We start from the raw sequence: 26,971 nt of genomic DNA, 5'->3' as shown, positions 1-26,971 counted from the left end.
TGGGATTCCCATTCTTCTCAGAGTCAGCCAGTTTGTTATGATCTACACAGTCAAATGCCTTTGCATAGTCAATGAAACACAGATAGGTTTTGCACAATCAATGACTTATTCATAGCAAATACATTTTTTAAGAGGCATAAACACAGGTTATATACCTGGATTTCACCTGACGGCATGCATAGGAATCAGATCGATTACATATGTGGAAATTTTTTTTTAATTTTTAAATTTTTTAACAGTTTTTAAATTTATTATTATTATTGTTGTTGTTGTTGTTGTTGTTGTTGTTTTGTGTGTACCATCAAATCAGATGTGACTGGTACAGGAGGGGATTGCCCCTCCTTCTCTGGCAGAGCATCTGGTGGATTCGAACCGTGTATCTCTGTGATTGCAGTGCAGCTTCTTGCCACTAGGGCACCAGAGCTCCCCACAGGCTTTCTATTTTTAATTTCACCGTTGCACAGATGGCTTTGAAAAGCCATTTTTCCAGGGAGTCTTGGTTCACGAGACAATTCACAGGCTCGTCTCCGCAGCCTGGGCCGCTATCTTGAAGAGCTGTCACTCGAATTATACTTTCCAATGGGAGAGTTCCTACCGACTAAACTTTTTTTAAATCAATGTAGTCGAGGGCTGTTGAATTGCCTCCACCTCAACAGAAGGCCATGCTGTCCGCTCTCACACCATTCTCGCAATCCTGGTCACGTGTGAGGCCACTGTCAGAGACACTGTGTCAATGACCCCTTGAGGGGCTTCCTCTATTTCTCTGACCTGCTACTTTATCAAGCATGGAGTACCTCTCCAGGAACTGGTCCGTCCTGGTAACATGGCCAAAGTACCTGAAGTCTCACCAGACTCGATTTCTATGCATGGAAATCTTCCAAGGCATATTTGTGCCAAAGCAATCATGCAGGTGTATTCAATATTCTCTGCCAATGCCGAAATTCAAATGCATCCACTCTTGTCCAGGGTTCCCCATTCACTGTCCTGACCTATTGTCATCAAGTCTAATCCAGCTGATGGAGACTTTCCAGAGTTTCCTAGGCGAATACTAAGTTGAGAGCACCACTCACTCTTTCTCCATCAGAATCTGGTAGACTGTGACAGTCCAGTGCTTAATGCGCCTGTCAGGAGGGCTCTTTCACATGCAAATGAGGTCTCTGAAAACACCAGGACTTAGGTTAGGACTCTGGCTCTCAAAGGGACGTCTTTGCTTCGTAATTGCTTCAAAAGGCCTCTTGTAGCAGATTTTACACTGCATGTCATTTGGTTTCTTGGTTACCACTTCTGTGGGTACTGATTGTTGGTCAAAGTAAAATGAAATCCTTTGCACCTTTAATCTTGTCTCTGTTTACCATGTTTTAGTCCAGTTGTGAGGATTTTTACTGTCTTTATTTGATGTGTGATCTGTGTACAGACAGCAGTTTTTTATCTTCACCACTAAGCACTTCAAGTCCTCTTCATTTTCAGGATGGTAGCGCCATCTGCACGTCTTAGACTCTGAAGAGTCTTGCTCTAATCCAATGCTCTGTTCTTCTCCATAGAACATGTCCAGCTTCTCCGATTATCTGCTCAGCGTACAGATTGAATACAACCCTGACACTTACTTTTCCTGACTTGGCATCATGTAGATTCTGTGTGAACACCATCTCTTGAGCTGTGTGCAGATACCACCGGAGTACAATGAACTGTTCTGGGATTCCCATTCTTTACAGTGTTACTATAATTTGTTTTGATCCTCATAGTCAAATATCTTTGCATGGTCAGTAAAACGTAGGTGGACATCTGTCTGGTATTCTCTGCTTCCAGTAAAGATTCATTTGACATCAAATATTATATTCCTCATTCCACATCTTCTTCTGAATCCACCTTAAATTTCTAGCAGTGTCCGTGTATTGCCGCAAACTGTTAAACATGATCGCCAGCAAAATTTTACTTGCCTATGATATTGTTTGATAAGTTCTGTATTCTGTTATATCACCTCTCTTTGAAAGGAGTGCAAACATGAATCTCTTGCAGTCTGTTGGCCAGGGAGCTGTCTTCCAAATTTCTTGGCATAGACAAGTGAGCATGTCAGGGCTGCATCTGTTTGCTGAACACCTTACCTGGTATCCCATCACTTTCTGGAGCCTTAAGTACTGCTAATAATTTCAATGCACCTTGGACTTTTCCTTTCGGTACCAGTGGTTCAGGATCATATACTATCTTCTGACATGGATCAATGTTAATTCTTTCTCTGTGTATTCCTTCCATCCTCCTTTGATCCCTCTTAACTTGTTCAATATATTGTCCATAGAATCTTTCCGTATTGTAATTCTAAGAATAATTTTTATTCCATTCTTTCAGCTTGACAAATGTCATACATGTTCTTTTTCGTTTTATAGTTCCAAATCTTTGCACATTTAATTATAATACTTCAAATTTGGTTTCCCAAGCTGTTTTAACTACTCTACATTCAAGAACAAATTTCAGTCTCTTTTAACATCCATTTTGGTCTTTTCTTTCTTTCCTATCTTTTCAATAACCCTTTATTTTGCTGTGTCTGATGTCTGAGATCATCCCATTACTCCTCTGGTCTTGGGCCATTAGCAACAGTGTGTCATTCTATTCTGGAGATGGTCTCTAAATTCAGGTGGAATATACTTAAGGCTCTGAGCACCTGATGGTCCACTCTGCTGTCAGCGCATGGCCTTGTTCTGCCTGGTGACCGTGAGTTTCCATCCACTGAGGTCAGTATGTATAGCTGCCATTTATATTGTTGAAATAAGGTATTCCCAACAAATAAGTGGGTCATCTTGTAAAATTCTATCTAGCATCAACGCCATATTTGCCAGCTACCCATCCTTCTTTGTTTCCAACTTTCAAAGAGCAAATGCAAAATCTACAAGAGTGGCTTCCCAGACTTGTAACATATGGTGGCAAGTTCTTCATCATTTCTTTCATTAATAGGTTGTTGGAAGATGCCTGTAGGTTTGAACTCAGGACAAAAGTATCAGGTGGGAGTGTTGACCCTCCTTTCTGTTGTTTCGTGCATAATAAGGAGAGATTTCTACGTCTGTCATGAGCCAGAGACAAGTTAGACAAGTTATTGATTTCAGAGTGACCCGTAACAAGCGTAAGAGGCCATTCCAAAGTACTATACCTTCCCTCTATCAAGCCCTCCCCTTTCTCCCCAGTTCATGATTGTCTTGAGGTGTAACCTGTTTATGGTGCAAATTGTTTGACTCTTTCGTGGTGAGCAGCTGTGAATTTTTAAAATACACTTACTGAGCCTTTAATTTGTGCCAGGCACTATTTTAGTACATTATAAATGCTTTCTCAGGGGAGCTCTGGTGGCCTAGTGGCAAGAAGCTGCACTGCAATCCCAGAGGAACACGGTTCGAATCCACCAGATGCTCTGCCGGAGAAGGAGGCGCAATATCCTCCTGTACCAGTCAGATCTTATTTGACGGTACATGCACACAAAATAATAAAAAATAATTAAAAAAATTATAAATGCTTTCTTACTTCATCTCAAAAAAAAGGCTATGGGATAATTGTCCATGTCAGATCTGCCAGGCTATAACCCAGCTGCCATTTACAATAACCAGTTATTTAACCTGATGCTAATTTAGGTGTTGCTGTGAAGGTATTTTGTAGATTTTTTAAAAAAACTTTATTTTATTATTTGTGTGTGTGTGTGTGTGTATACTGTCAAAACAGATCTGACTGGTACAGGAAGATATTGTCCCTCCTTCTCCAGGAGAGCATCTGGTAGATTCGAACCGCTCACCTCTGGGATTGCAATGAAGCTTCTTGCCACTATGTCACCAGAGCTCCCTGGTATTTTGTAGACGTAGTGACCTTTCCTGACTTCATTCATACTGTTTGCACATTCTGACACATCTCCATCTTTCTTTACTGGTCAAATTCTACCCCTTAGTATATAATGTGTTTGTATGTGTGTGCACGTGTCAGATTCCTGTTCTGTTTCTCTGGAGAATTCTGGTAAAATAGTATAATCATCATTTTATATATATGAAAGCTACCTTCAAGAGGCCAGGCTATGATTTTAAATGCAAGCGGCGTGACTCCAGAGTCTATACTACCAGCTAGGCTCCTACAAGAGAGACAGCATATGCAATTGATGATGGGGAAATATTCTGTATGGCTTATGACGCCAGAAGTATACCTTTAACAAAGAGTAGCGTTTGGCCAGCAGAGGAGTTTGGGGCTGTTACAGATGATAGAAAGAGCGTGAAATGTGGCAGGAACATATGAGGCACATTCATGTCTGAGCTGTATAGGGAAGTGCTGTCAGCAAAAACTGGATGTGAGTTATACAAGTAATTTTAAATTTTGCAGTTGTTATTACGTGCCATCGAGTCAGCTGCACCTTATAATAGCTCTGGAACCCTGCCCTATCCTGAGCCAGTCTCACTGTCTCTAATACACCTACTTGCTACGCAACAGAAGGCTGTACAATGAATAAGGATGACGGAGAAGAATTCTACACAACTGAAAGCTTCACAATGACTAAGGATGACAGAGAAGAAGTGATGTCTTTGAGTTGTGGTGCTGAAAAGAGTAGTGAACATACCAGGGCCTGCTAGGTGAACGAAAAGGTCTGTCCTGAACATGGTGAAGCCAAGCTGTTCCTTGGAGGCAAGGATTCTGGCATTCTTACATACTTTGGGCACATGGCCAGAACCAGACAGTTCTTGGGAAAAGTACATCATGCTTGGAAGAGTAGAGAGACGACACAGGAGAGGACGACCCCATATAAGATAGATTGACACAGGAACTGAAATAATGACGGGTAGATATTTTGCAGTAGGCATCTTAAAATCATTTTTAAGAGATAAACTTAAGGAGAATAATAGCATATTTTAATCTAAAATAACATTCAATATATGGTTAAGATTATAAGTGAGATATTTTATATTCTTCTTCCTACCACATCTTTGAAATCTATTACGTATATTACATAAAAGCTCATCAGAGTTTGTACTAGCTGCATCTCAAGTGTGGCGTTCCCACACTTGACTTGTGGCTACCGTGCTGAACAATCCAATCCAGTGTTTTAGTTACAGGACAGTATGTGCGTGATGTGTCTGGTAAGTGATGACGGAGACTTTAACTGAAGGGCCCAGAATGCAAAGCTGAGATATTTCTAGATCAATAATAGGCCAAGAGAAGGCACACAAGATACTTAAACACAAGAGTGACATTGTTCAAACTGGCAGGAAGATTAGTCAAACACAGGCAGAGAAAGGTGGAATGGAGTGACGGAAAACCAACAGAATAGGCCCGATGAAGAGAAGCGTGTCAGAAAGGAATAAAAGGGCTGGGTGCTAGACACTGTGAGAAGACAGAATCCACAGAGAGTGAGTGCTCAGTGCTGCAGCAGAGACACATCCACAGGGGGAACAGTAATAGTTTGCTGTTGTCTGGGTGACATTGAGTCAACTACAACTCATAGCGACTGTGAACAGACCAGAGTTAGTCATTTAAATGTGGAGGAGGACAGAAGGAAGAAAGCAATGGCTAAGCTCTGAAGCTTCGTGGAGGAACTGGCATGTAAGTTGTGTCTCGAAGCTGACGGCTCAGTGCACACCCTCAGACGGCTAACAGTTCCTTCACGTTACTGATTCCAACCGAACAGCACTAATGGGATTTGGTTGACAGAAGACAGCACTGGACCAGGAAAGGAATAGCCTGTGAGCTATTACTGGTCTGCCACTCAGCTGTTGTGTGCTTTCAGGAAACTGTCACATCTCCTAATTTAAGATTCTTTATCTGTAAAGCATGGGATTAATATATGTTATCTAAGGAGTCCCTTTATTCAGCTGTACCTTGAGCCTAATTGTTGTTGTTCTGTGCCGTAGAGTCGCTTGAGACTCATAGCGACCCTATATACAAGAGCCCCAAACACTACTCTATCCTGTGCCAACCTCGTCATCTCCTACATACTCATTTCCACCACCCCAATCAAAGAATCAATTCATCTCATCAAGGGTCTTCCTCTCCTGCGCCGTCCCTCCACTCTCCCAAACATGATGTCCCTCTCAAAGGACCAGTCCCTCCTTGCAACATGCCCAACGTATGTCAGATGAAGCTTCAGAATCCTTGACTCCAAGGAGCATTCTGGCTTCACCCTTTCCAGGACAAACCTGTTTGTTCTCCTAGGAGTCCACAGTATATTCAACACTCTTCTCCTAATAGAATAAGTATTTATAGGACTTGTTATTGTTATATACCAGTTATAGCCAGAACTGACTCATGGCTGAACTTCTAACAATTTTTCTGAGACTGTAATTGCATGGGAAGTGGTGGATTCGAACCATGTTTCTGGGTTGGCAGCACAACTCCTCCCCAAGCTACTAGCAGTCCCCAAAGCTACGTGGATGAAGCTGTACACCAATATACTCATTGTACCAATTTTAACAATAGTCAAAATGTGTTGTGTGCGTACACACACACACACACACATACATATACAGCAAGAGGAATCAGTGGCAAAAGGACAAGTACTATATAGTCTCACTTATATGACTTAGGCCATTATAGAGACACACGTTATTAGCAGGTATCAGGAATGGGGAGAAGGAGGAGGGGAGGGTTTGGCTTATAGTCATGGTGGAAGAATGACTTGAAAAAGCATAGTGACAATACTTACAACTTGAAAAATCTTATCAGTATTACCACATTTGGAACACATTTCAAAATTGTTGAAACAGCATTTGTTTTTATATGTATGTTTACCATAATTAAAATAGAAAAAATTAGGATGCATGTGCATGAGAGTTTCAAAAATGTATTGTGCAAATGAAACAGATTCACTGTCCACCCTGCCCATCTCAGGAGATCTGAAATAAGGTGTTACAGGTTGCACTGCTTACTGAGAAAGCAGAGGTCTGGATACGTCTTTTCCAATAAAGATTTATACTCTTAAGGGATGACTAGATGTTACAATTACATAAAACAGTGGTAATTAAGGTTCTAAAATAAAATGTGTAGGAATTATCAAATGAAATTGTAATAACAAAGTTACTTTAGAAGAACAACGTCATAGCCTCAGAAACCTGACGGAAGGTCACTAGGAGTTGGGATCATCTCCAGAGCAGGCAGAATCTTTTCTCACCTTGATTTCAATGGCCGTATGTAGTGGTCAAAGTCAACAGGGAGGTCTCAGTTCCCACTAAGTAAATGTTGAAGGCCAATAATGAAGATATTCCCTTCAGTACAGCTATTACATCGACGTACACATTTGAAAGAATGAGGATTTCAAAATCATCTGTAAAGAGAAGAACCATTTTCATGTCACTACAAGATGAAAGCAATTCCATCCACCTGTGGTCAACTGATCTTTGACAAGGAGAAAGAATCAGTTAAATGGGGAAAGTGCAATCTCTTTAACAAATGGTGCTGGTAAAATTGGAAAATAATCTGCAAAAAACTTAAGCAAGACCCACACCTCACACTTCATACAAAAACCAACTTAAGGTGGATCAGGAACATCAAAATAAAACACCGTGACACTGAGGTGTCAAATGTGATAATGGTCACCCATGGTGGACAGTGTTAGCTGGAGCTCCCTGATTAAAACAAGCTTAGAATCAGGAGTGGCATCCACTTCCAAAATAGCTTGCCTCTGGAAACTCTATGAACTTGGAGAAACTATGAAAGTTATACAAACGTTCAGGTCTTTCGTTCATAGGGTCACTATGAGTCGCCTATGACTCGACAGCACTTAACAATAACAATAAAATATACCAGAGAAAAGCTAAGAATAATCCTAGAAGCCCTAATCCATAGCATGAACAGTCTTCCAAACATAATGAAAAACTTACAACCAGGAGAGAATAAAGTAAATGAATGGGACCTTCTAAGAATCAAATCCCTATGCCCATCAAAAACCTTCTCCAACTGCGTAAGAAGAAAACCCGTAGATTAGGAAAAAATACTTGGCAATGACATATCTGATAAGGGACTTCTATCTAAAATCCAGCACCTGAACAAGAAAAAGGCACAAGATATGCATTGACACTTCATCAAAAGAAGACATTCAGATGGCAAACAAACACATGAAGAAATGTTCAGAATCCCTAGCTATCACAGAGATGCAAATCAAAACAATGATGAGGTATCATCTCATCCCAGCAACAACAGCAAAGTTCAACAGAACAGCAAACAACAAATACAGGCAAGGTTGTGGAGGGATTAGTAACTTTATTCAATGCCAGTGGGAAAGTAAAATGGTACAACCACTATGGAAGGCACTCTGGTACTTTCTCAAAAAGTTGTAAATAAAAATACCATTTGACTCAGCAATTCTACTACTGGGAATATACCCTAAAGAAACCAGAGCCACTACTTAAACATATGTATGCACATTCATGTTTATTGCTGCATTATTCACTATAGCAAAGAGATGGAAGCAACCCAAGTAACCATCAATAAAAGAATGGACAGAAAAACTAGGGTACGCCCACACAATGAAATACTATGCAGCACTGAAAAGCAGTTAAATAGTAACCATTACATAAGAGGAAGGATCGTTGAGGACATTATGCTAAGTGATATAGCTCAGTCACAGAAAGATAAATACTTGAATAACACAGCTGTTATAGAATAAGAGACATGAGGGGGTTGGGGAGGGAATGGAGAAAGAGTGGATAGATAATGAACACTGTATTAGAACAGATGAGAGGAAGAACTGTTTGAAAGAAATATATGATTATACATTATATGTATGAGAACAATCTGGAATAAGGGGTGAATGACTGGAGGAAGGAAAATGGATAGAAAATGTGTAACAATGAATGAATAAAAGAAAACTTTTTTAAAAAGTGAAAAGCAAATTTATTATAATTACTGAGCAGCTCTGGGGTGAAAAAATGCAAAGAAATTCTTAAATTGATTTTAAATACTGAACAAGGGCTTATAAAATAAATAGAGAAATATTCTCATTCCTTAGAGTTAAAATAATGATTCTCCCTCCCATATCCACAAGATCAGCAGGCAAAAATACTTTAAATACATCTAGTTTTCCTTTCTCCCTCAGCTTTTGTAGTGTTTTAATATTCCGAGTTTGCAGCTCTATGCAATCGTCTGTGAAAGATAGATGAATGTTTGTAGCTTCCTTAAATTGGTAGTATCGATGCTTTCCTTACATAATTAAAGGACAATAAATAAAAATATTTTACTTCTGCCATGTGTCAGACTGAGAGAAAGGTAAAAGGCCTTCAGTGCAATCAAAGACCCTGCCAGGCTTTGGAGAAGAGATTCTTCTCCCTTGCATGTGGACCTCAGGAGGTGGTTCTGCTCTGGGAACCATCTTATACATCAAGCTCTTAACCCAAGAGGAGGTAGAGAGTCTACTAGTGTGATTTGCATCATACAATACCTGTCTTTAAAAGGGAATCTCCGGAACATCTGTTACCTGATCGGTGACGTGTGCATGGCTTCTCTTCTGCCTTCTAGTTTGATGCGTACAGTCTGGGATCTTACAAGCTTGTACCCCACCCTCCAAGGTACAACAGTTGGTCTCTACTCACCTAGAAGGGAGCTCTGGTAGCTTGGTTGTAAGGAAATGTGCTGCCAATCCAAAGGTGGGCAGTTTGAAACCACTAGGTGCTTCATGGAAGAAAGATGAGCAGTCTCTTCCCAGGCAATTTACTGCCTCTGAAAATCCACTTAGAGGGTCAACTATGGGTCCATTCCAACTCAGTGGTACACACCAACTACACCACTTGTTGTTGTTATGTGCAGCTGAGTTGCCTGCGACACATAGCGACCCTATGTACAACAGCCCTAAACCCTGCTCTATCTCTTGTCAATCTTACTGTCTCCAACACACCTACCCCCATTACTCCAGTCATTGAATCAATCCATCTCATCGACGGTCTTCCTCTCCTGCACTGTCCCTCTACCCTCCCAAGCATGATGTCTCTCTCCAAGGACTGGTCCCACCTTGCAACATGTCCAAAGTATGTCAGATAGAGCTTCAAAATCCTTGTCTCCAAGGAGCAGCCTGGCTTTACCCTCTTCAGGACGAACTTGTTTGTTCTCCTAGCAGTCCATGGTATATTCAATACTTTTCTCCAACACCACAGCTCAAAGGCATCAACTCTCCTTCTATCATCCCTAGTCATTGTCCAGCTCTCTGATGTACAGCAAGTAATGGCAAAGACCATGGCCTGTATCAGGCGCACTTTAGTCTCCAGACTGGCATCGCTGCTGTTCAGTACTTTGGAGAGGTCTCTGACAGCAGACTTTACCAATGCAATTCATCTTTTAATTTCCTGGCTGCTGGTATCAAGAGTGTTGACTGTAGAGCCAAACAAACTGAAGCTATCAACCATCTCAATCTCTTCACCATCTATCATGATGCTGCCAATCAACCCAGTGGTGAAAATCTTTGTTTTCTTGATGTTGAGTTTCAATGTCATAGAACAAGAGAAAAAGAATGAAAGTCAGGAGGATATTCACAACTGCTCCCCTGGCTAGACTGGTGGTGGTGGTCGTGGTGGTTGTGGTGGTCGAGGTGGCTGTGGTGGTGGTGGTTAGATGGTGTCAACTCTGACTCACAGCAACTCTGTAAACAACACACCGAAACCTTGTCTGACTTGTGCTTAAGCCCACTGCTGTGATCACTGTGTCAGTCCATCTTGTTGAGGGTCTTCCTCTTCTTCTGACACCCCACTTGTCTGAACCTGATTTCCTTTTCTAGGCACTGACCAGTCCTGACAACATGCCCATAATATGTGAGGGGAAGTCTCACCATCCTTGCCTCTAAGAAGTACCCTTGCTACACTTCATCCAAGACAGATTTGTTTGTTCTTTTGCCAGCTGGGACTTATTCAATACCCTGCTCCAACACACAGTTCAAAGGCATCAGTGCTTCTTCCTTATTCACTCTCCAATTTTCACAAGCTTATGAAACAGCTGAAAATATCATGACTTGAAGGGTCAGGCATATATTAGTCAGTAAGCCAACATCTTTGGTTTTTAGGACTTTAAGAAGTCCTGGGTAGCAAATTTGCCCAATGTAACATATCTTTTGACTTCCTGATTGTTGTCTCCAAGGAAGTTGATAGTGGATCCAAGTAAAGTAAAATCTTTGCAACTTCATTCTTCTCCACATATCTTGATATTACCTGTTGGTCCAATCATGAAGGTTTTCTTTGTTTCATGTTGAAATGTAATCTAGACTGAAGGTAACAGTCTTGGATCATCTTCAGTGTTTTAAGTCCTCTTTGCTTTTAGCAAGCAAGGCCGCGTCATCCACATAATGCAAATTGCTATTGATTGAATCAACCTCCAATCCTGATGTTCCCTTTCTATGCTTATACTTAACTTCCCCAGCCATCTTTGAATAATCCCCACCAGTATTTCTCCTGCATATAACACTGATATTATTCCATCAAGTATCCATTCTATTGGATCAAGTTTTGTGGAAAGAGAAGAAATACAGATTTATCCCAGTTGGTTGGCCAATTAGTTGGTCTCCCAACTTAATAGCATAGATGAGAATGTCCAGGGCTGCATCTTTTTGCTAAAACATCTCAATTGTTATTCCATCAATCCCTGGAGCCTTATCTCCTCGCCCTCCAATACCTTCAGTGCAACTTGGACTTTGTCCTTCAGTATTACTTGTTCTTTGTTGTATGCTACTCCCGGAAATGGTTCACTGTCGAGCAATTCTTTTTAGCTGACACCAAATACTCTAAATATTCTTTTCATATTCTTTTGAGACTAGAAGAACTGGATGGTGCCTGAATATTTTGTTTAAAGGTTCCATAGAAGTATCCTAATAAAAAGGGGGACTTTTTAGAACAGAAAGGATTCTGAAGCTACCTCAGACACACTTTAGACATGTGGCCAGGAGGAACCAGTTCTTGAGGATGGATATCACGCTTGGAAGGGTGGAGGGACAGTGCAAGATGGGATGAGATGGACAGGCACAATAACTGGCGTACTGGAGGGTAGGTGTGTCAGAAACCATAAAATTGGCGCAGGTTAGGGCAGGGTTCAGAGCTACTGTGCATAGGCTTGTTGTGAGTCCCAGTCAGCTAGATGGCACATAACAGCAACAAGAGCATGAACTCCAGACTTCTGTGCATCTCTGAAACTATTGTCCTGAGATGATCTTTGAGCCTTAAGCCAAAAATTCTCCCTAAAGTATTAAAAGCAAACAGTAGTTTAAGAGCTTCCTTGCACTCTGGAGACCAGAGGCTTTGCTGCCATTACCATGGTGAGGAGATTGCCTGGGGACTTTGAGACACAGGATGCTTGACCACAAAATGAATATCTAGATTTACACCGCAGAAAGCACTACGGGTACTGTTTGGATTATCTGAGGCAAAAAAAGAGAGTCAAGAGGCTGAGGAACGTTCAAAGGACGCAAAGAAGATGATTGGTCTGAAGGTGAGGTTCTATCATAAGCAGCATCATGCTGAGAAAATACAAATGAAAGAGACTATCAGGATGGATGGAAAGAGAAATACCAAACAGAAGAATGATGAGAAGACTCCGCGAGACACCTGTCTATCTGCTGGATGGGGGCAGTCCTGAGCTCAAGTAATTTCAAATATGATTAGGGAAAAACCCTTATAAAAACAAAGGTGGGGAAAAGGAAAAGTCGCTCTGCCCAAAATTCATGCGCAGGGAGAACAGAAGTACTGAAAGTTATTTGGGTAGGAAAGAGAAAAACAAAAGTGTGGAGAGGATTGTTACTAAAGTCTGCTTTGTTGGAGACGGCTTTACATGAAAACCACCCACATATGAAAGAGCCATCAGACCAAAGGGCTTACATTTCAAGAACATTTCCTGAACTTAAAGCCACATTTTGCCTCCCAGTACTTGGTATAAAGTACTTCATCCCCATTGTATACAACCTTGGGTGTTATTACCAAACAATCAACACTCTTGGCATCAGCAGTCAGGAAATTAAAAGACTGTATTGCGATGGGAAAGTCTGCTGTTAGGGACCTCTCTAAAGTACTGAAGAGCAACGGTGTGTCTCTGAAGACTAAGATGCGTCTGGTATAGGCCATGGTCTTTGCAGTCACTTGTTATGTGTCAGAGAGCTGGACAATGACCAGGGAAGATAGAAGGAGAATTGATGCTTTTGAGTGTTGGTGTTGGAGAAGAGTATTGAGGGTACCATGGACTGCTAAGAAAACAAACAGATTCATCCTAGAGAGGGTTAAACCAGGCTGCTCCTTGGAGGCAAGGATTCTGAAACTTCGTCTGACATACTTTGGTCATATTGTAAAGAGGGACCGGTCCTTGGAGAAGGACATCATGCTTGGGAGGGTGGAGGGCAGGCGCAGGAGGGGAAGACCCTCTATGAGGTGGATTGATTCAGTGACTGGAGCAATAGGGATGAGTGTGTCGGAGACAATGAGATTGGCACAGGACAGAGCAGAGTTTAGGGCTGTTGTACATAGGGTCGTTATGAGTCACAAGCGACTCAATGGCACATAACAACAACAACAACAACCATCACTAAAGTGAATCTAAGTGAGGTGGTCCTTGTGACACAAGGAGACAAGGTTATGTGGGGGGAAAAGGGTCAGGTTACCAACAAACCTGAAAATGATGGATGTATAAATGTTGTCTTATTGGTCTAAGAGCACTTTCATACACGTTAATAACTGACTACAAACCAGTCAGAAAACCAGCATTACCATGGGCTTCCAGGAGCTACTAAATACATCTTCCTTACAAGTCCTGAAATCGTCAAGAGAACTGTTTAGCATGCTATTAAAAAAAAAAAACAAACCCAAACCCAATATTAAAATAGTCCAGTTTTACAAGTTGGTCTTTACTTTTTTAAAGTTTTTTTACCTCTTCAGAGTTTTAAGTGGTAAGATTGCAAAATGAAAACAGAAATAAACTTCATCACTGAGAACAAGTAGCTACTCTAAGGCAAATCAGTCATTAAGAACAGTGATCAGTGTTAGTTTAAAATTCACTATCTTTTTTTATCCAGTTGCCTTTGACTCTTGGTGACCCATTTCTGTCGGACTGGAATTACAGGCCATAAAGTTTCCAATGGCTGATTTTTAAAAGTAGATCACCAAGTCTTTCTGACAAAGTGTCCCTGGACGGACTCAAACTTTCAGCCCTTAATCAGCAGCTAAGTGTTTAACCATTTCCACCATCCAGAGATGCCATCTAAAAGTTCATTTTTACAGAAATAGTATCTACTGGTATTGTATTTTCTACCTACTTATGATAAAGGAAATAAACATACCAAAGTATTTGTGTAAAAAACCAAACCAAAACCAAACCAAACTAGTAAAACTAGCCTAACGAGTAATAAAAAAAATTATCTGCCGCAAGCATTCATTATACTCTTTCAAGAACTGACTACATGGGATTAAATCTTTCTACATGGGACAAAAGCAACTCAAAAGATTAGACAGAAACCATGGGAAGCAATGGTTTTATGTTTATGAAGGGGAAACCAACTCAGAATAGAAGGTGAAAGTTATTGTTCAATTCTGTGCATTCAATGTCCTTGTGTGGAAACTGTTGAATCAGTGTATGTTTTGCTGTGTAGATTCTCAACTACAAAAATAAATATTTTTTAAAAAATAATAAACAAATGATGGGAAATTCGTGCAATGGGAATACAAGAGTCTGTGGGTGGTGCAACAGCTACTGACAAAGAGGTGAGTGGTTCAGATCCTTCCAGGGGCACCTTCAAAGAAAAGGCTGGTGGCCTGCTTCTAAAGTGTGAATCTGGTGGAACCCATTTCTACAAGGTGTCACTATTAGTGGGAACTAAATCTATGGTAGCTCATTTTTAGTTGGGGTTTTTTTGGTTGTTGTTTCTTAGCCGATTAGTGCTGCAGTGAAACAGATGAGAAGAACTGTCTGAATGAAATACACGGTTGGGCATTATAACAATGTATAACAATGTGTAACAAGAGGTGCACAACAGAGTGGACTCGGGGAGGGGAAAGGAGGGAGAGGGAGGAAATGTGTAACAAGGGATAAATTTTAAAAAGAGAGAGTCAGTTGAGCCATATTTCCCATTCTACCTTTGGAGGCATTTGATATTCAAAGAAATCCTGAATGGAATCCTTCTATACAGTAAAAATTTAAAAACCCTTTGGTAATGCAATGTCTCCCAATGATGGGTTTGTAAACAAGAATTTTCAGATCTTAGATTTCCTTCAAGGGAAGGGGGGTGGGAAACTCTATAGACTCTTCAAGTTCTCCAACTAACATTATTATGAGGGTTTTATTAATGAGCCAGTGACCTGAGCAAACTGGTTCCTTCCACGATCACCTGTGTTACTAAATGGAAAAGAAAAAAATAACCTGGTGTTATTAGGTTGTTGTTTTGTTGTTACGTGCCATCGAGTCACTTGCAACTCATAGGGACCCTATGTACAAGTGCCCTAAATGCCGTTCTATCCTGTGCCAACCTCGCCGTCTCAAACACATTCATTCCACTCCACTCACAGAATCAATCCATCCCTTCGAGGGTCTTCCTTTCCTGCGCCGCCTCTCCACTCTCCCAAACATGATGTCCCTCTCCAAGGACCAGTCCCTCCTTGCAACATGCCCAAATTATGTAGATGAAGCTGCAGAATCCTTGACTCCAGGGAACATTCTGGCTTCACCCTCTCCAGAACAAACCTGTTATTATGTGTTATTGGGACATGTTAGAAATCACTGGAGATGGCATGATACTAAGACTTTATCATTCCCAAGAAGTGAGCTTATCTGACTGCAAACAGCTTATCTATAAACTTCCCCCAGTTGTTAGATTGATAGCTGGTGCACTGGGTCTTAACAATCGGAACTGGCTGGGGCCCAGGGAAAAGTGTTGATGAAAGGTAGCCTTTCTAATTGGTCTTAGCTTGAAGCCCGCTGTTAGGCACCACTCAGTCACTGGATGCCAGCTGAGCAGGGAAAGGACATGATCTTGGGTGAATTAGCATTATTAGGCTTAGGGTAATTCCAGAACAACTTAACTTAGGACATCAGCTGCCCACTTTCCCATCAAGTAATACCTCAGTTCTGAAGAAGTATTTTGGGCATCTCCCCACAGCATCCATCTATGAAACAAACCCAAATGCACAGACTAGCAAATGTAATTCAAGTTACTGCAGGGAGAAGGGGCCTGGAAAGGTAAGCCTAGAGCAGTCAGGAGTACAAGAAGAAGCAGCTGGCCGAGCTGGTGAGGCAGATGAAGAAGAGGAAGAAAGCCAAGCCTTCTGTCCACACAGGACACTCTTTCTCTAAATGTTCGCTTCGGTCTATTCAGTGGCCAGTGAAAACACAGGGCTAAATGGAAGTCACAGCCAACCACAAGAATATATGAGTCTGCAGACAGAATTCAGGAGTAGATTAACGCTCCAGGGCTGGTGACACTACGGCTGTCCTTGTAAGCCAGTCTCAATTTTTGTTCCAGTATCTGTGGCGAAGGCACTTGGTAGAATAGGCATGCCCATGACCTAGCTGTCAGCTGCATTGCATGATCTATTCATTTTAAAAGCAAAACCTAAAGCTGTGAAAATGCGGAAAGCTACTTGGTTCCACAGTGGTATTCTTCCACAGGCACCTCACAGCACAGGCACCCCACAGCACAGGCACCCCACAGCACAGGCACCTCGCACCACAGGCACCTCGTACCACAGGCACATCACAGCACAGACTCCTCCCAGCACAGGCACCTCGCACCACAGATACCTCGCACCACAGGCACCTCACAGCACAGACACCTCACAGCGCAGACTCCTCACAGCACAGGCACCCCTCACCACAGGCACCCCACACCACAGGCACCTCACAGCACAGACTCCTCACAGCACAGGCACCCTGCACCACAGGCACTTCTCACCACAGGCACCTCTCAGCACAGGCTCCTCACAGCACAGACTCCTCACAGCACAGGCACCCCACACCTTAAGTCTGATAGAGGTCTCAGCCCTGCCAGGCCAACTTCATGTCTATCCAAGAAACCTGGTTCTTTCAAAAACACCGTGACCTCTGCTGTGCACTCTGCTTTTCCTTTGGTTTATGTCCCATTTTCCTTCATTTCTTGACAAACAACAGCTGCTTAACTGTCCTTGCCTTTGACCTCTTTCCCTCAGCTGGCCTTGGCTTCTGCTCTGTGTAAAAATGACACTGACCGATCCATTCCACACGTGTTTCCTGAAGTTCATAAAATTCTTGCAATACATTTAAGTTTATCTTTGCTTTAAAAAAAATGGACAAAAGAAAATTAAAAGAAACAAATGGGGGGGAAAGTTTATCTTTGCTTTAAAAAGAAAAAATGGACAAAAGGGGGAAAAAAGCAACATAATACATCAAATAAAACTTTCATTGTCCATTTTGTTTCTCATTCTTCATTTAAGTAGCATTATCATCTTCAGTCCATTCAAAGATCTTCTCTGTTTCTACCCTCCTTTTTTCCCTTCTACTGCTCTCATCGGCAACTCTTCTCACATTTGTGCATGCCTTGCTCTCATGTCTTAAAAAGTCTAGTGTCTGATGTGTTTGTATTCTGAAAATAGCACTGCTGTCTAGCGTACTTATTTCAGACCCATCCTCTTCATTCGTACATGCTGCTATTGCAGGGTGTGAAATCAGACTGTTGCATCCGACGACTGGTGTGGTGTCTTCCACCCTCATTCCACTCATTCACCTTGCTCTGCAGCAAAGAAGGACCCTCAGGTTACTCCAAGGCCCCATCGCCACACACAATCCCATGAACAAAGTCCCTGTACCTGCCCCCTTAACCTGGAGTGTGAGAATTTGGCCAAGATGTCCAGGCAGTGAAAAGGATCATAGGAGCATCTTCAGTGTATTAAATGGCTATTACCAGCTCACAGGGACTCGTCAACAGAAAAATTTAAATACTGCAGACCCCTGTATGCTTAGCAAGACAACCGAAGACAAACCAATCTGAAACGAAAATCTGTCAGGAGGAAACATGGCTTTGGAATCTCAGAACGCCATTCACCTGGTGGCTCGGTGGGAGTGCACCTGCCTCATCCACCTCTCTCCCGCTTCAGCCCCCAGGCTCCTTTCCTGTCTGAGCCACATCCACCAAGCCACCTGCTGTTCGCTCACCTGTGGGGCATTTTTAGGAGGGGGCCTCTATTTTCACTCTCACTTCCTGCTCTGAGGCGCCAACAGTAACTGTGAAATTCCATCCTGCACCAGGGCTGCTCCTCGGTCACTGGGGGCTGCCAGTGGTTGATGTACAGCTCATCTCACTGCGGTCTGACCTCTGCTCCCCCATCCCTCATCCTCAGGTACATCAGTCAGCCCTGGAGGCAAACTCGGATAAACCTGGACCAAAGTGCTCTCCTGGGAGCCAGACTGTGCTAGGTTTGGAGTGGGAAGACGGCTGCCCCCCAGGCTTCATCTGCATGAATAAACAGCTCTGAAGGGTTCAGCTGAAGCTTTTATGTAAACACTCTCCAAAATATGTTCAGCACTGCATTATTCCCAGCTATAAAGATCCTGGAATCAGAATTTGGCTGTCAGTTTTATTGATGTTGCACGGGGTACAGTGGAATACAGCTTTCTCTCCTGGAAATTTATTGGCTTGGCAGTGCAGAGAGCAATAAAACTGTGTTTTTAATCAGTCCGCCAAGCGGCTAGGATTCCAGAAGAAATACAGGGAGCCAGCGTGACATTACAAGAAGATTTCTTCCCCTAGTTGTCTCTGCTCTTCTCAGCACCTCTGGTAAATAAGTTTATGTGGTGAACTATGTGCATGGTGGGCTGATTTTCTGGAGGAGAATCTGAGGACCAATTTTTAATTACTTCTTCTAGGTTATTCCACCTGTAAGAGGGTGTTAGGTGAAAGTATTCCCCCCACACACCCCCATGAAATGAAGGTTTCTAGAACCTTCTCTTCCTTAGATCTCTGGGAGGAAACATTAGTATACTGCTTGAGCCGGAAGGAGATGGTAAAAATACAGAACTCTTCTGAACAGAACAAGCTTTTGTGCAATCTCAAAAGCAAGTGGTCTGAATCTACCAGTTCCTCTGTGGAAGAAGGACGGGCAGTCTCTTCCTATATGATTCACTGCCTCTGAAAACCCACTGGAGGATCAGCTACGAGTTGGTTCCAACTTGATGGTACAAAGCAACAACAAAAATATAGTGGCTAAGGGGAGCTCTGGTGGCCCGGTGGCAAGGAGCTGCAACTACAATCCCAGAGGCTCACGGTTCGAATCCACCAGATGCTCTGCCGGGGAAGGAGGGACAATCTCCTCCTGTACCAGTCAGATCTGATTTGACAGTACACTCACACAAAAATAATAAAATTTTTAAAAAAATATGGTGGCTATACATAGAAATGACGTGATGTAAATTGGTATTGTTTCTTAGGCTGACATAACATTTTCCTAATATTTTCTTCTCGTATCAAGTGATTCGAGTTTACAAAGCCAATTTATTTTTTCATACTAATATTGATACTCAGAGATCGATTCTGATAAACTGGACCATGAAATTTGGAAAATCCTGCCCTCAGTGGGCTGGCGAGTCCAAAATCTGTGGATCACTAGTTGGAAAAGCAAATCCAACTAGTGTTGTTTAGTGCTACTGAGTTGAATACAGCTCATAGCAATCCAATGGACAGCAGATCTGAACCCTGTGCTTTCCCGTGTCAGTCTCACAATCTCTGACCCACTCAAGCCCATTGCTGTAGTCACTGTGTCAATTCACCTTGTTGAGGTTCTTCCTCTCCTTCGCTGTCCCTCCACCTTTCCAAGCCTGAAGTTCTGCACCAAGTAACTCCCCTAGCAACATGTCCAAGGTGTTTGAGATGAAGCGCTGTCATACTTGGCTCCAAGGAGCCCTCTGGCTGCACCTGCTCCAACACATATCTGTTCTTTTGACCGTCCATGAGATATTCAGTACTCTTCTCCAACATCACAGGTCAAAGGTATCAAGTTTTCTTCTGTCATCCTTAGTCATTGGCCAGCTCTCAGCAGCACAGAAAGTAATCAAAAAGACCATGATTAAAAAAAAAGACCATGGTCTGAATCAGGTGGATAGTCCTCAAAGTATCATCGCTCCTCAGTAATTTAGAGAGGTCTCTGACTTCAGACCTTCCCGGTATAATACATCTCCTGATCGCCTCTCTACTGGTCCCAAGTGTACTGAATACGAATTCCAGTAAGATAAGTCATTGACAGTTTCTATATTTTCTCCGTCTATCATGTTGTAGCCTATCAGTCCAATAGTGAGAATTTTTGTTTTCTTGACATTGAGAAGGAATCCATATTAAAGGCTGCAGTGTTTGATCTTCTGCAGCAAATGTTTCAAATCCTCCTTGCTTTCAGCAAAAAAAAATAGTCTCATCTGCATACTGAAGGTGTTATTGATGAGTCTTCCTCCAATCCTGATGCCACGTTCTTATTATTAGAGCCAAGCTTCTCGAATAACTTGCTCAGAATACAGATTAAACAGGTGGAGAAAGGATAAAACCGTGATGCACACCTTTCTAAATTTTAAACCATGTAGACTACTCTTTCACTGTTTGCACGACAGCTTCTTGGTCAAGGTATAGGTTTAGCATGAGCATAATTAAGGTCCTGGGATTCGTGCTTTCTTCAATGTTAGCCATAATTTGTTATGATTCATGCTGTCAAATGCCTTTACATAGTCAATAAAGCACAAATAAGACATTTTTCTGGTATACTTTCAGTCAGATCCATCTGACATCAGCAATGATATCCCTAGTGCCATAGTCTCTTCTAAATCCAAGCTTGAACTTCTGGAAGTTCTCTATGTACTAGTTAGCATAGATTATTATTCCTAGATGAATAATCTTCAGTAGTATTTTACTTATTAATGGTATTGTTAAATAATTTCCTCCTTCTGTGGAATCATCTTTCCTGAGAATTGGAACAGAATCTTTCAATCAGCTGGCGAGGCAGACATCCTCCAATTTCCTGGCAGAGTCTGGTGAGCACATCCAGAGCTGCATCCATCACCTGAAATGTGTCAACTGATTTCCCATTTATTCCTGTGTTTCCAGCTGTGGTTGAGTCTATTCCATCTCATGGCCAACGCGTGTAGACCATGGGAGTGAGTTGGAAATTTGGAGAGTCTAACAGAATATGTATTTATAATCTTGAGGCAGAACCTTTTCCCCTCATAAAAACATTATTTTTGCTATTAAGGCCTTCCATGTCTTGGATGAGGCCACCTCCACTATCAAAGGTAACCTGTTTTACTTAAAAGTCAGATGATAAAAAAAGAAAAAGTCAGATGATACAAATGTTAGTCAGATCTACAAAACACTTTCATAGCAACACCTCAACTAGTGATTAGCTAGGACAGCGCCTAGCCATGCTGGCACATAAAATTAATTGTCACACCATTGCGTGGATTCTTGAATGGCTAAAACACTGTGTGCCCGTTGTTGACTGGATTTTAAAAAGGGGGGGTATAGGCAGGTATTAATAAACACAGCACCTTAAGCCAGTAGTAAGCTCCTGCTGCGGCTGTAAGACATCTCACAGTCTAAATCAGGTCATCATAGTAGAGATGTTCTTTCCTAGTTAATGTTGTTAGGTGCCATCAAGTCAAGTACGACTCGTAGCAACCCTAGAAACAATGGATGTTAACACTGTCCTATCCTGTGCCAACCGCACCATCTCTGATACACGTGAACCCATTGCTGCGGTTACCTATCAACTAATCTTCTTGAGGATCTCCCTCTCTTTTGCCGTCCCTCTAAATTCCCAAGCATGATGTCCCTCTCCAAGGAACCTAACAATATGCCCAAGGTATGTGAGACAAAGCTTCATCCTCTCTGCCTCCAAAGAGCACTTCTGGCTATACCTTCTCCAAAACATAACTCTTTGTTCTTTTGGCAATCCATAAGATATTCAGTACTCTTCTCCAACACCACAACTCAAAGGCATCAATTCTTGTTCTGTCATCTCTGTTCGTTGTCCAGTTCTCTGATGCATAGCAAGTGGCTGAAATGACCATGGCCTGAATCAAGTGCACTTGAGTCTTCAAACTGGCACTGCTCCTCAATAATTTGGAGCAGTCCCTGAAAGCCACCTTATCCAACACACTCCTAATGTCCTGATTGCTGGTACCAAGAGTGTAGACTGTGGATTCAAGTAATATGAAATCATTGGCAACTTCAATCTTTTCTCCATCTATCATCATGTTGCTTACGGGTTCAGTGGTGAGGACTTTTGTCTTCTTGGTGTTGAGATGAAATCTGTATTATAAGCCGTAGTCCTTGATCTTCTGCAGCAAGCACTTTAAGTCCTCCTCACTTTCACTATCCTAGCTGGGAAAGCTATGCCTCCACCATAAACATGTGACATAATAAAACTTCTGTCCCCTCCCCTCCTCTCCCAGTGCTGACGCATGGCAGATGTGCAGTTAACGGATGTCCAGTACTTTTTCCTGAGCTATCCTAACCCCAGGCTCTTTTGGTACTCATTCCTCATCCCTCAAACTATAGGGTCTTCACTGGCCTATTGTCAGAGTAGATTACGAGGCCTTTCTTCCTAGTCTTAAGTCTGGAAGGTCTGCTGTAATTTGTCTACCATGTAGCCTTGCTGTTATTTGAAAACACTGGGGGCATATCTTCTGGTCTTATAGCAACATGCAAGCCATCACCAAGTGACAAAGTGTCAGGAACTGAAGCAAGGAAAGCTTAGTCACATACTCGGGACCTCTTGGCCAGTAGTAGGAGAACTGCAGTGTGAACCCAACTGTGTCTGAGCCCAATGCCAATGAGTTTAGCCACTGTATCAGATTCTAATTAAAAAAAAATAAATAAAACCAAAAATCTCAGAAAATAGAGGGTCAGTTATAAGTTGGTTCCAATCAACAGCAATGAGTAGAAGAGGAATAATAATACCACATCACAGTCTGATTGGGAACACTAAGTGAGATAATCCTGGAAGTACTTCCTAAATGAGAAATCACTCACATAAATGTGATGCAGTCGACTTTTCTAGCCACTGGCTTTGCTTTTCACTGCATGACTATGGTAGCACTATCCTAATAATGTGAATGGGATCATGCGCACCTTTCAAGAGAGGACATAGTGAAGTTGTGTAGTCAACTAATGAGTAGATTGGTCAGATCTGCCACCCCACCTGGCTACAGTGAGGGATTTTAGTGGCAGAAGAGGAGATTCTTGTGTAAGATGGACCAACACCGCCAACTGCAGCAGCAGAAGCCGCCAAGATGCAGGACCAGAGACCAGCTCAGGACAGCAGCGGCCAATAGGAGAGAGAATTGAACTAGAAATGCTGCCCCAAAACATTCACCCAGGCTTACTGGAGGCCTTCAGGACATGCTGTAATTAGTGAGACTAGAAGAGCTGAGTAACACTGGCCTGAATCAATGAGGGCGAAGGCCAGAGGACCTGTGAACTCACCTGAGAGGTAAGAAGTGTACAGTTACTTCCAACCTGAACTGTAACCTGTAATAACCTCTAATAAAGCCCATAATCATGGGGGAAAACCCAAGCCCATGTTACATTATGTCTTTATTAATATGTTGTTAGAATGCTGAACTTGAATCCAGTTAGTTGTTGGGACTTCATCACACACACACACACACACACACACACACACACACACACACACACACTTTTACTTAATTCATGTACTAAAAAGGCATCCAGTCTTGATCTTAAACTCTTGGCTTCCCTTTTTTCTTTTCTAGATCATTCACCTATCTCTCTATCAAAGTAATCCCATCTCACGCTTTCAGAGGACTTAATGAGGTCATAAAAATGTAAGTAAGATACTGCGTATCAAAAGACATCCATAATGAGAATAATTTTTTTTCTCCTATGAGAAAATACAGCTGAAAGGGGTAATTTTTCTGAGAGAGGAATGCTTTAGAAACCCTTAATATTTTTATCTGTATCAATAAAAAAATCCAGGCACCTTTGAAGAAAGGTATGATTTTCAAGAGTCATTAAAATCCATATAATTAACCTCGCTTCAAAGAACTGAATGCATTTTGATAAGTGATGATAAACTCCTCAAGTGGAAAGAAAGACAGATTCTAATCGTAAAAAATTCTGCTTCTCCTACAGCAGCTGGTCCCCCGTGTCACATTTTCAGATAGCATCCACGTCGGAGAAAATGTGTTCAAAGTTTATTGTGCATCAGAAGGTGGTAATCTTTGCATCTAAAATATAATACGTACATGACAGAAGTACAGTACTTTTCTCAAAACGGTAAAGCAACATGATAGAGTAGTGTGGTCACGCGTCTGCAAAGTTGTAAATCCGCCTGAGTCCACGGTAGTCAAGTCGACTCTAACTCCCAGCGATCCCAAGAGACAGTGTTGAACCGCCCACAGGTTTCCAGGGCTGTATGTATTCTTTATGGAGGGAGCTCTGGTAGGCTAGTGGGTAGGAGTTTTGCTGCCAACCAAAAGGCTGGTGGTTTGAATCCACCAGCTGCTCCTCCTGAGAAAAAATAGGCCAGCTCCTCCTATATGATTTACAACCTCTTGAAAAACCCACTGGAATGTGAGCTATGAGTCAGTTCCAACTCAGCAGTGAATGACTGACTGAGTGGCTTCACGGAAGCAGAAGGCCACATCCTTCTCCTGGGGAACACCTGGTAGTTTCTTTATGTCTTTTTGGGCAGCAGCGGAGAGCTTTAATGTGTCAGCAGAACTCCTCTAAGGTCCCAAGCCCCATATGTGTATGCAAGAGAACTGCCTAAGGAATCCCAGAGTCCTCTTTTTAACTTTAGCGAGCCTGAGCTGGAGAATACGGATTTTAACAATCCCCTGGGCTTTGGAATCTGGTTTCACACTTCACAGCAGTAAAGCCTACATCCTTAGGGAACTCCTCACTGTTCTTTAAGGCATTAAGAAGCTGCGGAAATCATAAAAGGAATTCCTCAATAAAGACTACATATCACTACGCTTATTTAAAAATACTGGACCACAACAGAATACAATGACTAAAGCAATTAGACACTCCTTATATTGTATTTTAAGGGAGCACTGGTGGCCTGGTGGCAAGAATGTGCATGGCAATCTTGAAGTCACTCAGTTCTAATCCACCAGCTGCTCCACAGGAGAATGGTGGGCAATTTCCTCCTGTGTGATTAACTGCTTCTGAAAACCTGCCTGAGGGTCAGCTATGGTTTGGTTCCAGTTCAACCTCACACAAGAACAACATACTGTATTTTGTACTACAATGACTTTTTAAATTTTTTTTAAAGTATTAGGGAGCTCTGGTGGCCTAGTGGCAAGAAGCTGCACTGCAAACCCAGAGTTATGTGATTCGAATCCACCAGATGCTCTGCTGAAGAAGGAGGGACAATCTCCTCCTGTACCAGTCAGATCCAATTTGATGGTACACACACACACACACACACACACACACACAAATAAATAAATAAAATTTTAAGGAAAATAATTAGTACCTATTCTTTTAACATTCTTCTAAGTGGTAAAGCACTGGTCTGTCCATCTGCTGTACAGAGGAAACTTGTGGTTGCTGTGATGCTAAACGCAGTGACACAGATGGTTCAAATGCGATAATGGTCACCCATGGTGGACGGTGTTTGGTGGAGCTCCCCAATTAAAACAAGCTTGGAAGCAGGAGTGGCATCCACTTCCAAAATAGCTTGCCTCGGGAAACTCTATGAACTTGGAGAAACGATGAAAGTTATACAACTGTTCAGGTCTTTTGTTCATAGGGTCGCTATGAGCCACCTACGACTCGACAGCACTTAACAATAACAGTGCCTTTTATAGGTAGTTCATGACAAATTACAGCAAAATCCATTTGCGTGAACCAAACTTTTTTTGTTTGTTGCTGCTCTCAAGTTAAAATGTTGGATTTTGATCAGCTGTAATACATTAATACGTCCCACTGAGGAAAGCAGCCACTGTTAAATAAACAACTCATTGGGCAAGAACAAGCTAGACCAGCCCGGGGTCAATTCATTCTCTTGTTGTTCACAACAGTCATGAACTGCTGAGAGTCTTTCCTTCTGTGGAGGTAGGCCTTCACCAAGGCAGGAGGTGTCCATGCACACGGACCTCCAAAACATGAAAATGGACCATGGACCATGTGTGAATTTGAGATTTGTTTTTCCTCAGTTGGAAGCAAATGTTAAGTTTCTTGGGAGGAATTTTTGCTAATACTGTTATCACATACATGCTTGGGGGACAGAATTGGCAAGGCTAGTTTCTTTATGTTTTATTTTATTTTTTTTTAAAAATCCACATCCTATTCCACTTGTTCATTCTATCTGTGTGTACCTGCCTGGCAATTTGAAGCCACCATGATTCAGAAACACGGGGGTCTATGTCAGTTCTTGGTCTGCTCACAGAGTGAGACAACTACAGCTCAGAAAGGGACACTACGCACAGAGGCCTTGGAACAGGACTTTGGGAAACCAGGAGTTAGATTTATGAACTGATAAACTCAACCCAACCCAAATTCAAACCTCATCTTGTGGTTGTTGCTGTGTGCTGTCAAGTGGGAACCAGCTCGTGGCTGACCCTCCAGCAGGTTTTGAGAGGCTGTCATCACACGGGAGATTGCCCATCCTTCTCCCGTGTTGCAGCTGGTGATTCCACTGCATGCTTGGGGGACTGCACGGCCGCTTCCTAACACTAGCCCACCACGAGAGCAATGAATTGAGATCCCAGTAGTCTTGAACCTCCACACAGGCACTCAGCCTCTCCTGCTAGAGCCTCGATTTCCAGGGCTATAAAACCAGCGAATCGGACTAGATTTCCTCCCAGAGCCCATCTACTGCTCACCATCTGTGACTCTGTGCACAGAGATCAATAAGGAACGACGCATCACATCAACAGGGGTTACTGAAACTTGCATTTAAGCAGTGCCTGGGCTGTGAATGCCCCTCGGTGCTCTTAAATGAGATGTTCCTTTAGGACTTGAGGATGACTCCTGGCCTCTTTGATCCTTTGCAGGTGGGGAGAAGTAAACCGGGGCCCCTGTGATGGGGTCACG

General features: G+C 42.3%; 1 protein-coding gene and 1 pseudogene across 1 annotated transcript in view; both read left to right on the top strand.

Moving 5' to 3' along the window:
* Positions 1–26,971, top strand: part of LHCGR (luteinizing hormone/choriogonadotropin receptor) — a 122,204-nt gene that overhangs the window by 29,226 nt on the left and 66,007 nt on the right. Inside the window, 1 exon segment of the mRNA XM_006881014.1 lies at positions 23,680–23,751. Coding sequence (XP_006881076.1) covers positions 23,680–23,751 — 72 coding nt within the window.
* On the top strand, positions 12,284–13,616 carry LOC102862879 (annotated as a pseudogene).

This window comes from Elephantulus edwardii, unplaced genomic scaffold (genome assembly GCF_000299155.1).
Source record: "Elephantulus edwardii isolate Elephantulus edwardi_28Jun2011 unplaced genomic scaffold, EleEdw1.0 scaffold00011, whole genome shotgun sequence".
Lineage (NCBI taxonomy): Eukaryota > Metazoa > Chordata > Mammalia > Macroscelidea > Macroscelididae > Elephantulus > Elephantulus edwardii.
This window is presented reverse-complemented; position numbering and strand designations above follow the sequence as displayed.